The sequence below is a fragment of the Salvelinus alpinus genome, chromosome 2 (assembly GCF_045679555.1).
Source record: "Salvelinus alpinus chromosome 2, SLU_Salpinus.1, whole genome shotgun sequence".
In the NCBI taxonomy this organism is placed as follows: Eukaryota; Metazoa; Chordata; class Actinopteri; order Salmoniformes; family Salmonidae; genus Salvelinus; species Salvelinus alpinus.
This window is the reverse complement of record NC_092087.1, coordinates 120016936-120031713: the sequence shown is the minus strand read 5'-3', so window position 1 is coordinate 120031713 and position 14778 is coordinate 120016936. Positions and strand designations below refer to the sequence as shown.

The 14778-nt window shown below is 47.0% G+C and overlaps 2 protein-coding genes across 3 annotated transcripts in view; both read left to right on the top strand.

Annotated features, from left to right (window-relative positions):
- The first annotated feature begins 7355 nt into the window (after positions 1 to 7355).
- On the top strand, positions 7356 to 9862 carry LOC139551659 (uncharacterized). Its single transcript, XM_071362939.1, has 5 exons — positions 7356 to 7560; positions 7665 to 7718; positions 8162 to 9039; positions 9133 to 9241; positions 9491 to 9862. The coding sequence occupies exons 2-5, from the start codon at positions 7706 to 7708 to the stop codon at positions 9658 to 9660; spliced, it is 1170 nt and encodes a 389-aa protein (XP_071219040.1). The 5' UTR covers positions 7356 to 7560; positions 7665 to 7705; the 3' UTR covers positions 9661 to 9862.
- Positions 9863 to 10201: 339 nt separating this feature from the next.
- LOC139568473 (EVI5-like protein) overlaps positions 10202 to 14778 on the top strand; it is a 34355-nt gene continuing 29778 nt past the window's right edge. For both annotated transcript variants that reach the window (XM_071390311.1, XM_071390310.1), the window contains exon 1: positions 10202 to 10586. The gene's annotated coding sequence lies outside the window, so the exon portion shown is untranslated. The remainder of the gene's footprint in view (positions 10587 to 14778) is intronic.

The window sequence follows — 14778 nt, the reverse complement described above, 5'->3', positions numbered from 1 at the left end:
AAAACGTTTGTTCATTCTGGGGATAACTCTCTTGATATGTAATGAGGCTATCTTCTTGGTAGTATAACCTATATGCTGTAAAAACAGATTGATATGATTTATAGTTGGAAAGGTGGGCATAATTAATTGAGGGCTTAAGTTAAATGTATTTCCTTATGTTCCTATATCCCAGGCTGGGACCCTCCAAGCTAGTGTTGGAGAGCAAGTGTTCCAGACAGATGTCCATTCCGCTGGCCATGATGGACTAAGCCTGCCAGCCCTGGTAGACTGCCCCCAGGACAGGCCTCGAAAGGTAAGAAACAGTTTTTAGTTCTGTTGCAAAACGTCTGGTTGTAACGGAGGCCAGTTGGTTGCAATCTAGTAATATGACGGGTTGAAAACCAGTTTAAAATGAGATAATAACGCCATTAAGACACATGGACCACCTACCAGTTAGAACTAATAGTATTGGAATTCAGATTTTAATTCTGATTGTAATTCTAAGGTTATGATTTATAGTTGGAAAAGTGGGCATAATAATGGAGGGCTTAAGTTAAATGTATTTCCTTATGTTCCTATATCCCAGGCTGGGACCCTCCAAGCTAGTGTTGGAGAGCAAGTGTTCCAGACAGATGTCCATTCCGCTGGCCATGATGGACTAAGGCTGCCAGCCCTGGTAGACTGCCCCCAGGACAGCCCTCGAAAGGTAAGAAACAGTTTTTAGTTCTGTTGCAAAACGTCTGGTTGTAACGGAGGCCAGTTGGTTGCAATCTAGTAATATGACGGGTTGAAAACCAGTTTAAAACGAGATAATAACGCCATTACGACACATGGACCACCTACCAGTTAGAACTAATAGTATTGGAATTCAGATTTTAATTCTGATTGTGTCAGGACCCGGTGCGAGAAACAGTCACTTAATAATTGGCAGAACCCAGAAGATGAGGCAGACACAGCAGTACTAGAGATGGTGGTTTAATGAAAAATGGATATCCTCCAAAATACAACGAAAAATCCACAAAGTGGTAGAAAACAGCAGGGAAAAAACAAACCTCAAAAGACTACTCAAATAATAAACAAGAACAAAACCAGAGAACCTCTGGAAAATCCAACAAGAGAAAAGTCTATATAAAACAAGGCTTGGGCTGGGGCTGGGTGCTAACTTACAAACACTGAGCAAGGAACTAAGGAACACACAGGGTTTAAATACTAACAAGGGAATGACTTACAGGTGCAAACAATAATTGGAGCAAGAAAAACAAAAGGTACAAAAAAGGTGCAAGGGGGACATCTAGTGAACAAAACCTAAACAGTCCTGGCCAAAACCTGACAGAATCCCCCCCCTAGGAACGGCTCCTGACGTTCCTACCAGCCTTCTCAGGGTGGAGGACCCTGAACTGACGAATGAGGTCAGGGTCCAGTATGTCCTTGGCAGGAACCCAGGAGCGCTCCTCGGGACCGTAGCCTTCCCAGTCCACCAGATACTGCCAGGACCGCTGCACCCGGCGGGAATCCAGTATCCGGTGGACGGTATAAGCCGACTGGCCTCCGATGACACGGGGCGGAGGGGGAGGTCTGCCTGCCGGGATAAGGGGAGAAAAAACAACAGGTTTTAATAAGGAAATGTGAAATGTGGGATTGATCTTAAGGGATCTGGGTAAGTGCAGGCGAAAAGTAACGGGATTGACTCTCCTGGCAATCTTAAAGGGACCGATGAATCTCTGGGACAGCTTGCGAGACTCCACCCTTAGCGGTAAGTCCTTTGTTGAGAGCCATACTCTCTGGCCGGGGTACAGGGTAGGACCGGGACGGCGACGTCTGTTGGCTTGTCGCTGGTACTGCTGTGAGGAACGCAGAAGATTAAGACGGGCCTTCTTCCACGTAAGCCGACAGCGTCTGATGAACCTCGAGGCTGAAGGCACTCTGACTTCTGCCTCCTGGTCCGGGAACAATAGCGGAGCATAGCCAAACTGACACTCATGCGGAGACATACCAGTGGAGGAGGAGCACAAGGTGTTGTGCGCGTACTCGGCCCAAACAATGAAGGATGACCATGTGGACGGGTTGTTGGAAACCATACATCTGAGGGTGGTTTCCAGCTCCTGATTCATCCTCTCAGTTTGGCCGTTGGACTCCGGATGGTACCCTGAAGATAAACTGGCCGTGGCCCCTATGAGTTGGCAGAAGGCCTTCCAAAACCTTGAGGCGAACTGGGGACCTCTGTCGGAAACCATATCTTGCTGGATACCAAAGACTCGGAACACATGGTTAATCACCAACTCAGCTGTTTCCTTGGCAGAAGGTAATTTGGTCAAAGGAACAAACCTGGCCGCCTTAGAAAACCTGTCGATGATGACTAGGATAGTAGTATTACCATGGGACGGAGGAAGGCCAGTAATAAAGTCCAACGAGATATGGGACCAGGGTCGGTGGGGAATAGATAAAGGGTGAAGGAGTCCTTGAGGGCGGAGGTGAGAAGATTTGCCCTGGCAGCACACGGGACAGGCCTTGACGAAAGTGGCAACGTCTTCTTTTATGGTGGGCCACCAGAACTTACGCTGAATGAACTCCAAGGTGCGACCTACGCCCGGGTGACAGGTGAGGCGAGAGGAGTGCCCCCACAGAAGGACTTGGGATCTTGCTGCCTTGGGAACAAACAACCGATTAGCAGGACCTCCTCCAGGGCCCGGTTCGATGGCTTGAGCTTGTTTCACGGTATCCTCCACTTGCCACGAGATCGGAGCCACGATCTTAGCGGCCGGAAGGACAGTCTTGTCAGTATCTTCTCGAATGGCAGGAGAGTAGATTCGTGACAAGGCGTCCGGTTTGAGATTCTTCGACCCGGGTCTATAGGTGAGGATAAACTGAAATCGGCTGAAGAAAAGAGACCATCGAGCTTGTCTGGAGTTCAACCGCTTCGCCTGCTGGATATACTCCAGATTTTTGTGGTCCGTAAGCACTTGAAACGGTTGAGAAGCCCCCTCGAGCCAGTGTCTCCATTCCTTCAATGCCATCTTAACTGCTAGGAGTTCACGATCCCCCACATCGTAATTCCTCTCGGCCGGGGTAAGCCGGTGAGAGAAGAAGGCGCAAGGATGAAGCTTCTTGTCTTCACCCCTCTGAGACAGGACAGCTCCAACCCCAACCTCTGATGCGTCTACCTCCACCACAAAAGGTTCATCCGCCGTTGGTAGTGTCAGGATGGGAGCAGAGAGGATGCGCTGCTTGAGTCCTTGGAAGGCCGTCTCAGCTTCTCTTCCCCACAGAAACCTTGTGTTGCCACCCTTGGTTACAGCTGAGAGAGGGGCTGCCACCGAGCTGAAGTTCTTGATGAACTTGCGGTAAAAGTTGGTGAAGCCCAGGAAACGCTGAACTTCCTTAACGGACTTGGGGGTGGGCCAATCCGCTACCGCCCCTACCTTCTTGGGGTCCATCTGGACTCGACCGGGTTCCACTATAAATCCCAGGAATTGTACTCGAGAGGAATGGAATTCACACTTTTCCGGCTTAACGTACAAATGGCTGTCTAGGAGGCGTTTGAGCACTTGTCTGACATGCTTGGTGTGTTCTTGAAGGGAGCTCGAAAAGATGAGGATGTCATCCAAGTAAACAAACACGAAAATGTTAAGCATATCCCTAAGCACATCGTTTATGAGCGCTTGGAACACAGCCGGTGCGTTGGTCAGGCCGAAGGGCATCACCAAGTATTCGTAGTGACCAGTAGGCGTGTTGAAAGCGGTCTTCCACTCGTCACCGGGTTTGATCCGCACAAGATGGTATGCGTTCCGCAGGTCAAGCTTAGTGAAGACCACTGCTTCCTGGAGCAGCTCAAAGGCTGTGGCCATAAGGGGTAGCGGGTAGCGGTTACGGACGGTTATGGCATTAAGTCCCCGGTAGTCGATGCAGGGACGTAATCCCCCGTCTTTTTTGGCCACAAAGAAAAACCCTGCTCCCGCTGGCGAGGTGGATGGACGCATGAGGCCTGCTGCCAGAGAGTCCTTGATGTAGGTATCCATAGCAGCTCGTTCGGGAGGAGATAGGGAAAAGATCCGACCCCTGGGGGGGCAGGTGCCCGGAAACAGGTCGATGGGGCAATCGTAAGGTCTATGGGGTGGTAGTTTGGTGGCCCTCTGTTTGCTAAATACCGGTTTGAGGTCATGGTAACACTCGGGAACTCGGGACAGGTCGATGGATTCTAGAGACTCGGGAGGGGAACTCGGGGAACTTGGGAAGATACAAGTGGCTTGGCACGTAGGACCCCACTGCTTGATAGTGCCCACAGACCAGTCGATGTGAGGGTTATGGCTGTGAAGCCAGGGGTATCCAAGGACGAGAGGGAACTCGGAACACGAGGTCAGATGAAAGTTCATCACTTCCTGGTGTTGGGAAACTGAAAGTCGCAAGGGGGTAGTGACACGAGTGACAAGTCCAGATCCCAAAGGGCTTCCATCCAACGTAGTAACCCTTATGGGGTCACTTAGAGGTTCAGAGGGAACGCCATTCTCCTTCGCCCAGACACCATCCATGAAGTTACCTGCGGCTCCAGAGTCTACCAAGGCTTGAAGGGGAAGCTCGTGGTTGTCCCAGGAAAGGGTAACTGGAATGAGCAGGCGGGAGTTGGATGGATGGGAGGAGGTTATGTTTCCCGTTACAGTCCTCCCAGGCCTGCACGGGAGAGTGCATTTTCCCTGGAGCCCGGAACACGTGGAGAGGAAATGGCCCGGTTTGCCGCAATATAGACAGCATCGCTCCCTCATCCGGCGGTCTCTCTCAGCCTGGGAGATGCGTCCAACCTGCATGGGTTCCGGTGGAGTCAGCGAGGATAAAGGTGGAGACTCGGAGCTGGGACCGATAGGAGCTAGGGTGAGAGATCTACGGTTGAGCTCTCTCTCTCTCAGACGCTGGTCTATGCGTGAAGCCAACTTGATCAGGGACTCGAGGTTGTCTGGTGGTTCCCGAGTGGCCAGTTCATCTTGGATGGTGTCGGAAAGACCCTTCAAAAAGCACACTGTGAGCGCCTCGTCGTTCCAGCCACTCGCTGCTGCCACCGTGTGGAACTGGATGGCATAGTCCGTCACGCTGCGCCGACCTTGGCGGAGAGTCAGGAGCTGTTTGGCTGAGTCAGGACCGCTGGTAGGACCTTGAAACACTCGCTTGAATTCTTCAGCAAAGGTAGAGTAGCTGGCACAGCAGGGACTTTGGGCATCCCACACAGCAGTAGCCCAGGCTAGGGCTTTTTCCGACAGCAGGGTGATGATATATGCTATCTTGGACCGGTCGGTGGGAAACGACGAGGGTTGCAGCTCGAAGGAGAGAGAACATTGGGTGAAAAACCCCTTACAAACACTCGGATCACCTGAGAACCGTTGGGGAGGCGGCAGACGAGGTTCAGCCAGGGGGTTAACTGCCACGGGCACTTGAATCTGATGAACTGGAGCAGAAGCGGTTGCAGGAGAAAGTTGATCAGAAATCTGCTTTATGGAAGTCATCATCTCCGACAGAAGTTGAGAATGTCCAGCCAGTAAGGCCTCTTGCTGAACCAGAGCAGCTTCGTGACGTTGGACAGTCCCCTCGTGGTGGGACAGCATGGGAAAAAAGTCCTGGGTACTGGCTGCCTCTGGGTTCATATTAATGGCTCAGTGTTTCTGTCAGGACCCGGTGCGAGAAACAGTCACTTAATAATTGGCAGAACCCAGAAGATGAGGCAGACACAGCAGTACTAGAGATGGTGGTTTAATGAAAAATGGATATCCTCCAAAATACAACGAAAAATCCACAAAGTGGTAGAAAACAGCAGGGAAAAAACAAACCTCAAAAGACTACTCAAATAATAAACAAGAACAAAACCAGAGAACCTCTGGAAAATCCAACAAGAGAAAAGTCTATATAAAACAAGGCTTGGGCTGGGGCTGGGTGCTAACTTACAAACACTGAGCAAGGAACTAAGGAACACACAGGGTTTAAATACTAACAAGGGAATGACTTACAGGTGCAAACAATAATTGGAGCAAGAAAAACAAAAGGTACAAAAAAGGTGCAAGGGGGACATCTAGTGAACAAAACCTAAACAGTCCTGGCCAAAACCTGACAGATTGTAATTCTAAGGTTATGATTTATAGTTGGAAAAGTTGGCATAATAATGGAGGGCTTAAGTTAAATGTATTTCCTTATGTTCCTATACCCCAGGCTGGGACCCTCCAAGCTAGTGCTGGAGAGCAAGTGTTCCCGACAGATGTCCATTCCGCTGGCCATGATGGACTAAGCCTGCCTGCCCTGGTAGACTGCCCTCAGGACAGGCCTCGAAAGGTAAGAAACAGCTTTTAGTTCTGTTGCAAAACGTCTGGTTGTAACGGAGGCCAGTTGGTTGTAATCTAGTAATATGACGGGTTGAAAACCAGTTTAAAACGAGATAATAACGCCATTACGACACATGGACCACCTACCAGTTAGAACTAATAGTATTGGAATTCTGAGTTTAATTCTGATTGTAATTCAAAGGTTATGATTTATAGTTGGAAAAGTGGGCATAATAATGCAGGGCTTAAGTTAAATGTATTTCCTTATGTTCCTATATCCCAGGCTGGGACCCTCCAAGCTAGTGTTGGAGAGCAAGTGTTCCAGACAGATGTCCATTCCGCTGGCCATGATGGACTAAGCCTGCCAGCCCTGGTAGACTGCCCCCAGGACAGGCCTCGAAAGGTAAGAAACAGTTTTTAGTTCTGTTGCAAAACGTCTGGTTGTAACGGAGGCCAGTTGGTTGCAATCTAGTAATATGACGGGTTGAAAACCAGTTTAAAACGAGATAATAACGCCATTACGACACATGGACCACCTACCAGTTAGAACTAATAGTATTGGAATTCAGATTTTAATTCTGATTGTAATTCTAAGGTTATGATTTATAGTTGGAAAAGTGGGCATAATAATGGAGGGCTTAAGTTAAATGTATTTCCTTATGTTCCTATACCCCAGGCTGGGACCCTCCAAGCTAGTGCTGGAGAGCAAGTGTTCCAGACAGATGTCCATTCCGCTGGCCATGATGGACTAAGCCTGCCAGCCCTGGTAGACTGCCCCCAGGACAGGCCTCGAAAGGTAAGAAACAGCTTTTAGTTCTGTTGCAAAACGTCTGGTTGTAACGGAGGCCAGTTGGTTGTAATCTAGTAATATGACGGGTTGAAAATCAGTTTAAAACGAGATAATAACGCCATTAAGACACATTGACCACCTACCAGTTAGAACTAATAGTATTGGAATTCAGATTTTAATTCTGATTGTAATTCTAAGGTTAACCCCTATGTGACATGTCACTCAGTACCATCATGCCTATGGTGAAAAATGTGGTTTCTATGGTGATATGATTTCCCCACTGTTGTTATTTGTCTCAGAACCTTGTGCCGAAGCCCCCGCAAAGCCCCAGGCCCAGCCGAGAGGCCAATATAGCAAAGGCAGAAAAGAAGGCCAGGGAGGCTATCAAGGCTAGAAGGGCTAGGGAGGCTAAGGCAGGGGTGAAAAAACTAAGCCGCCAAGTAGTTGGTGTGTTGGCACTGCCTCAAACTCTTCTATCTCGAACAACCAGTTACAGTGAGTATTGATCTCCACTTCCAAAATACTTGGATTTATTGATAGAATTCTAAAACGATATATGGTGGAAGGATCAACTAATGTCTATGATGCTCTTTCTGTAGGTGTCCTGCCAGCTATCAAGAAGGGCACTAAAGTTACTAAAATGGAGACAACAGGTGGGTGTTGGTGACACAGTGTTTGTTCCTGATTATACATTACATTACATTTACATTTAAGTCATTTAGCAGACGCTCTTATCCAGAGCGACTTACAAATTGGTGCATTCACCTTATGACATCCAGTGGAACGGCCACTTTACAATAGTGCATCTAAATCTTTTAAGGGGGGGGGAGTGAGAAGGATTACTTTATCCTATCCTAGGTATTCCTTAAAGAGGTGGGGTTTCAGGTGTCTCCGGAAGGTGGTGATTGACTCCGCTGTCCTGGCGTCGTGAGGGAGTTTGTTCCACCATTGGGGGGCCAGAGCAGCGAACAGTTTTGACTGGGCTGAGCGGGAACTGTACTTCCTCAGGTGAGAGAAACAGATATACAACTTCAATAGGATCGTTTCCGTGGTTACTAGCTTGTTCGGTGGTAATTCTGACTGTCTTCTGTTTCAGAACCCCTATGTCCCTTGACACCTGATGGGGAGATAATGATGACGACCACCCATGCAGCACGGGCAGCTCCTTCCCAGACCCTGGAAGAAGAGGTGGGGGGAGCTGAGGTCTCCGAGATGAGTGACAGCTCCCTGATGCCCACCAAGAACAGGCAGGACTCCCTGGAGAAGATTCCCTCCCTCCTATCAGGCAAGGAGGACATCCTCCTTCGCAGCACTCCCTGTGCCACCGTCATGAGCCCCCAGACTCTGAAGTTTATTCTCCATGGCATCATGTGCCGACTGGAGGCCTCAGAGTCCCCCCAGACAAGGAGGGCCAATGACCCCTTCAGGCTGATGAAGGATCTCTTTGTGGAGGTCCAGCATGCCCTGAAGAATGCTGACATCTCTGTCGTCTTTGGCCTGGAGGAGAGCATCCAATTCAGCGGGGAGGATGCGGTGAAGGCCATCGTGAAGACTGCGGCTAAAAGATTGTCCCTGCGTTCGGACTCCAACCGGGCTCAACTGCGTGCCGCACGCTCTGGTAGCGAGGGAGCCATCGGGTGCATGGCGGACACCATCACACAAGTCATAGATGACTATTCCGAGAACTGGAGTTCCGACGGCCATTTTGGAGCCAGGAGGAGCCGTGCTAGTGGGAGATCACACTCCTCAACCTCCTCAAGGAGTGACGTCACCCTCACCGAGGAGCTCCTGGCTTGGAGGGAAACCCTAGAAGAGGACCTAGAGGAGATGGCTGATGACAGCACTGGTTTGGAAAAGACCAGTGTAAGCTCAGCCATTTCTGAGAAGTCCCAGGTAATTAGATACCTTTCTGAAAGCACCAAGCCCATCAGCAGCGCCCTCTCCACAGACCTCAAGGACATCACCTCCACACAGGTGAGACAGCCAAGAACCAGTAGATCGTTTAGTTATTTGGGCTGTTTGATTGTGAGGCATCGACTCATTTCTGTTTCTCTCTCTACTAAGAAGAAAGAGAAGGAAGAGGCTATGAAGAAAGAAGTGAGGAAGTCAGGAAAGAAGAAGCGAGGAAATAACAAGGACCAGAAGAAGAACAAGGTGTCTCCTTTTGGCAATGATAGTAAGTCCTCATTTCTGTCAGTCAGCATGTGCATCTGTCTTCAGCACACTATTGTAATGTATTGTAATGTATCAGGGTCTTATTCATTAGCCACTAAATGGAAGACAACGGACTAAAACAGGGAGGAACTTTCTTGAACTTGCCAATAACAAATGCTTGTTTTTGTTTTCCGTTTCAAAATATTTTGCTACTGTGTACCCTAATGAACACGACCCTGATTTCATGCCCTGTTCTCTGTCACCTGTTCAGGTATTGTGGCTGCAGATGAGCCTAAGAAAAAACAGGCTCTCCTCCCGCGGATCACAGCCGCCCTGGCAAAACTATTTTGCTTCCCCTGCAAAAAAAAAATGCAAAAAGTAACTGTGCAGAAGACGAGTTTGGGAAAACCCTGCTGCCACCTCCCCCAACCCATTTTCTAAAAAAAACTCTCAAAGCCAACAGAAGAGGGAGGGAGACAACACCCCCTACTCACAACTAATTTTATTACACCCCATTTAATTCAATAAACACAACTTGCAGCTATTTTGATCTTCTTCTTGTTGAGTTTTTTTTTACAGACCCACCTGCATGCTATAGATTCTTAAAGTCAATTTGCAGTCTACTGTCTACTACAGTATCATTGTTATGAGTATGTTCACTGTGCCAGTCATTATAGCTAGTATAGGCTATAATAATGCCCTAACCTAATTGCAATTGACATAATAAGAGTTACATTTGAATAATTCCCTCATTTTATATATTTTTTAGAGGGAATAAATCTCTAATGCACTATAGAGTATGCACGCCACTGTATGCAAGCCCCGCCTCCCCGCAGAATAAAGAATAGACATGAGTGGATCATTGCGGTTTCACTACAATGGGTACCTTAATTAAGCTAATTCATTGGCTTTAGACATGCCAATCATGCCTGTGTTGTAATCTGATTGGTGTGTGCACCACCTCGTGGCAAATGGTGTAGAAACGCTGTAGCACGCCATTCTGTTTATGATTTCTGTTAATGATTGACGCTGCTGTTTAAAGCTATTTTATTGTCTGCTTTATTTGTATTATAACATAGTTGGGGAGGACAGGGGAGAAAGGGTGGACAGCTGCCTGTCTAGTATTTGTCGCCTGTAGCTAGTTATAGGTCTTCTTGAGGAAGCGCCGACAGACGGACAGCTGCGCGACTTCGCATTTTCTAATAAACAGCAGCACGAGCGATGGCTTCGGCGTTGCATTTCTTACTGTATTTTTCATAAGGTGGCGAAGTCGACATTGTGAAGGTTTTATTCTGTGCTAGTTTCGTGGTTGCCGGCATGACATAGCAGCTACGAGCAAGAGCCGCTTCGATTATGGGAACATTCAGGTGGGCATTGCTGTTTTATTTATAAATGTATGTACATTTTTTTTACTGTTCTTGTTATAATTTCATGTGTCACATAAATATTTGTTATACATGTAGATGGATCGAGCGAAGTTTACGTTTCTGCTCCAAAACAAAGCACTGTGTATTTTTTTTTACATTGAGGAAGCCTTAATCTTCATCAGAGGTTACTCGGCGACAGCGGGGCTGATACTGCTTCATTTCTCTCTTGTCGAATTAATACAGTGGTCTTCATTTGCATATTTCCGGAAAGCGAATAGGCCCCTCAAATGGAAAGGCAAGCGAAAAAGAAAATAGCCGAAATAGGCTACAAACCCCGTAAATTTTTCTGTAGCCTACAGTTTTAGGCACAGAAATAAGAGGACACATTGTAGCCTCTTCGCTTGCGCGGCCTCCGTTGCATATATCGTTATACAATCGTTGCAATGTTTTGAATAGCCTTCTTCTGTCACATTGCACTGCAAGACATAGGATTGAACTGACATTTGAATTGGTGACAGATGCTGGAGCTGAAGCATCATCTGCAGCGCGAGAGCCTGTTGTACAGGTAGCAGCCATTGGCATAAGCATATTGGCCAGAAATCTGGGCTAAGTGCCATCACACAAACACAAACCGAAACAGGCAAAAGCCTACGTAATTACATCCTCAGCCAGTTCTTTGTAGCCTATACAACGCAGGTTATTTGTCCTTCAGATGTATTCTTTTTGCTAGTGAATGCGTGCTAAGGCCGTTAGAATATTGTAGTCAGAAATGGATGTCCCTTGGGATGGCTTTACTCCAAAAGATGAGAGCGAAAGATCTCAAACATTTTATTATGGAAGGGGTATTATGGCTGACTATAAAAAAAAGTGAAGTATTCTGCCCCAGGCATCTGCATTCAGTCTTTTTGGGGACTACTTTTCAAGGAATAAATAACTTTGCATTTCAGACTAATTATGGTTAATATTATAAACGCTAGAATAGAACAGACTAGAGACATGCACCACCAAGTGAAAGCGCTGGGTAGATTTCACCAGCACAGGGTGTGTTGAGTGAGAAATCAAGTCATTGCTTTTAGCCTTATCTAGGAAATGCACTCACCATACAGAGAGTGAAACTATCTAATCTTCACACATCCTCATGACCTTGTTTTGAAATACCAGATTACCACACACACGGATGGGACATTTGAACATTACAGCTCAGTAAAAGTGACAGTTGGCATTTTCAACCAGCTGTGTTAACCTCACTTCTTTCTCATCATCCCTGCTACTTGCTGTTGCTATGGCAATCCATGCTAAGGTGAACTGTGAATGAATGGTAAACTAATATGCCTTTGTGATGTTGTCAGATTAAGTCTTTGTGTTTTACACCGGCTTGGCTGTGGTGTGTTTCTGCCGTACAAAACTGCTGAATGCCACAATACGGACCGTAGTAGGAGGGAGGGATATCATAAACCTGTCCTGATGTCTGTGTCTGTCTGCCTGTCTGTCTCTGCATCTCTGAGGTTCTGTCTATCTGTTCGTCACACCGACTCTCTCACTGTGGTTGGTTGGTTGTAGCGATCAGCAGAGGCCTGCCCTGTGCTAAAGGTTCCACTCCATGATCCTGCTGTGCTGCTGACGCTGAGATACTGGGAGCAACTCCATGACCTGACATACCAAGTCTAAAACTCCAGTATCCTGCCCTACTGCAGCTACTACAAGCTCCCTTCTAGTCTGTTGTTCATATTATTTTGGAAGCACTTTACATTACAGCACGGAATAAAGCGGAAATAGAATGGTAACTAGTTAAATTTACTCACAAAGCAAACCATTATTTGCCCGGATGCTGTTATTGTGAATTGGAAACGTCTAGGAGCAACAACGGCTCAGCCGTGAAGTGGTAGGCCACACAAGCTCACAGAACGGGACCGCCGAGTGTTGAAAAAAATTATCTGTCCTCAGTTGCAACACTCACTACCGAGTTCCCAACTGCCTCTGGAAGCGACGTCAGCATAATAACTGTTTTTCGGGAGCTTCATGAAGGGGGGTTTCCATGGCCGAGCAGCCGCACACAAGCCTAAGATCACCATGAGCAATGCCAAGCATTGTCTGGAGTGGCGTAAAGCTTGCCGCCATTGGACTCTGGAGCAGTGGAAACGCATTCTCTGGAGTGATGAATCACGCTTCACCAGCTGGCAGTCCGACGGACAAATCTGGGTTTGGCGGAAGCCAGGAGTACGCTACCTGCCACAATGCATAGTGCCAACTAATGTTTGGAGGAGGAATAATGAATTGCCTGGGGCTGTTTTTCATGGTTCGGGATAGGCCCTTTAGTTCCAGTGAAGGGAAACCTTAACGCTACAGCATACAATGACATTCTATACGATGCCCTTTCCTGTTTTAGCATGACAATGCCTCCGTGCACAAAGGGAGTTCCAAATAGAAATGGTTTGCCGAGGTTGGTGTGGAAGAACTTGACTGGCCTGCACAGAGCCTTGACCTTAAACCCATCGAACAGCTTTGGAATGAATTGGAACACCGACTGCGAGCCAGGCTTAATCGCCCAGCATCATTGCCCGACCTCACTAATGCTTTTGTGGCTGAATGGAAGCAAGTCCCCGCAGCAATGTTCCAACATCTAGTGGAAAGCCTTCCCAGACGAGTGGAGGCTGTTATAGCAGTAAAGGGGGGACCAACTCTATATTAATTCCCATGATTTGTAATGAGATGTTTGACAAGCTTTTGGTCATGAAGTGTAGCATAAGAACACAACACAAGCCATGGCAAAATGTGTAGAATTGCAGGAAACTAGCTTAAACTGTAAAATGTTTTCTTTTCCCCATGGCAAAATGTCTAGAATTGCGAATAGCATTCAAATTTGTTTTAAAACAGCAACATTTTGTTTCTGCTGCCATGGGAGGGCCTCTAAAAATGTTGGTTGGAGAAGGCACTGTTGGCCACGCCTACTACCACGCCCCCCCATCTATTTCCCCACCTAGTCAGGTGAACAGGGCCTTGCCCTTTTATTGTGATAAACAAGCCCGGGCAACCATTTCACCAGAGCTGTTGTCTTGGTTGCACTTGTTTTCAAGGATCACTGGTGTCTGGTAATGTACAGGAATGATTCACCTCAGTTCACAGTTCACTCTCTCTGGGAGTATAATTAACGTCACCTCTCTATTGGCCCATTCCAGTGTATGTGGCAAACTATCCAGACCTGTTCTGAAACCCCAGAGGGAGGTTTCATATGGCGTTAATATAGAGCTGAATGAACACACAATCAACTGGTGACACAATGTACTGGGGCTATTGTACCAAAGTGGCACAGGTTTAATAGTAATAGGTCAGATGGTTTCTGTTTCACGCCACACTAACTATACTGGCCCCAGATCAGTTTCGATCAGTGCCCCAGAAAAGGGGATCTGGTTGGTTCATCTACTTTGGAAAAGTGAGGCTTAAACCAATCCCATGGACATCCCGTGTATCGTTTATGTGTATATTTTCTGTTAATGCCTAGGCAAATGCAAGGGCATCTGGGGTTATGTTGGTGTACAGTGTTTAATCTGTTTGTAATCCATTTGAGGTTAACGCAGCAGTGCTGGTGATCCTTTTAATCTGTATCTTATTGAATCACAGACCTGATCAGGGTCAAATCGGCCTAGCCCCCCTCCGACAATACACTCACTACCATTGCAGAATAAATGATTAGTCACATCGCAATTCCTTTGGAGGGAGGATGGTGGAAATGTGTATTTTAAAGCCATGTTCCCCTTGGTATTCATGGAAATGTGATTATCAGGAGGGCGCTTATAGCTAAACTAGGAATTCAGGAAGCAATTCTTGTTCTAAATGTGGTTGCGTTTAGGGAACTTGGGTATTCTGAGGGAGCTTCACCGGATGACATGATATTCTAATTAGCCCAAATGTGTCTGGTCTTCATTCAAGCTTACCGTCAAAGCAACTTATTCATTAGATTCATCTCGATTCTAGATAACATCTGCTGTACAGGGCCATGGACCGATATAATGAATGTATATGAACTCAGCAAAAAAAGAAACGTCCCTTTTTCAGGACCCTGTCTTTCAAAGATAATTCGTAAAAATCCAAATACCTTCACAGATCTTCATTGTAAAGGGTTTAAACACTGTTTCCCATGCTTGTTCGATGAACCATAAACAATTAATGAGCATGAACCTTTGGAACGGTCTTT

Coding starts and splice junctions, on each gene's coding strand:
- LOC139551659 (XM_071362939.1), top strand. Junction 9,040..9,132: donor AGGACATCACCTCCACACAG/GTGAGACAGCCA, acceptor TCTACTAAGAAG/AAAGAGAAGGAAGAGGCTAT. Junction 9,242..9,490: donor GTCTCCTTTTGGCAATGATA/GTAAGTCCTCAT, acceptor TCACCTGTTCAG/GTATTGTGGCTGCAGATGAG.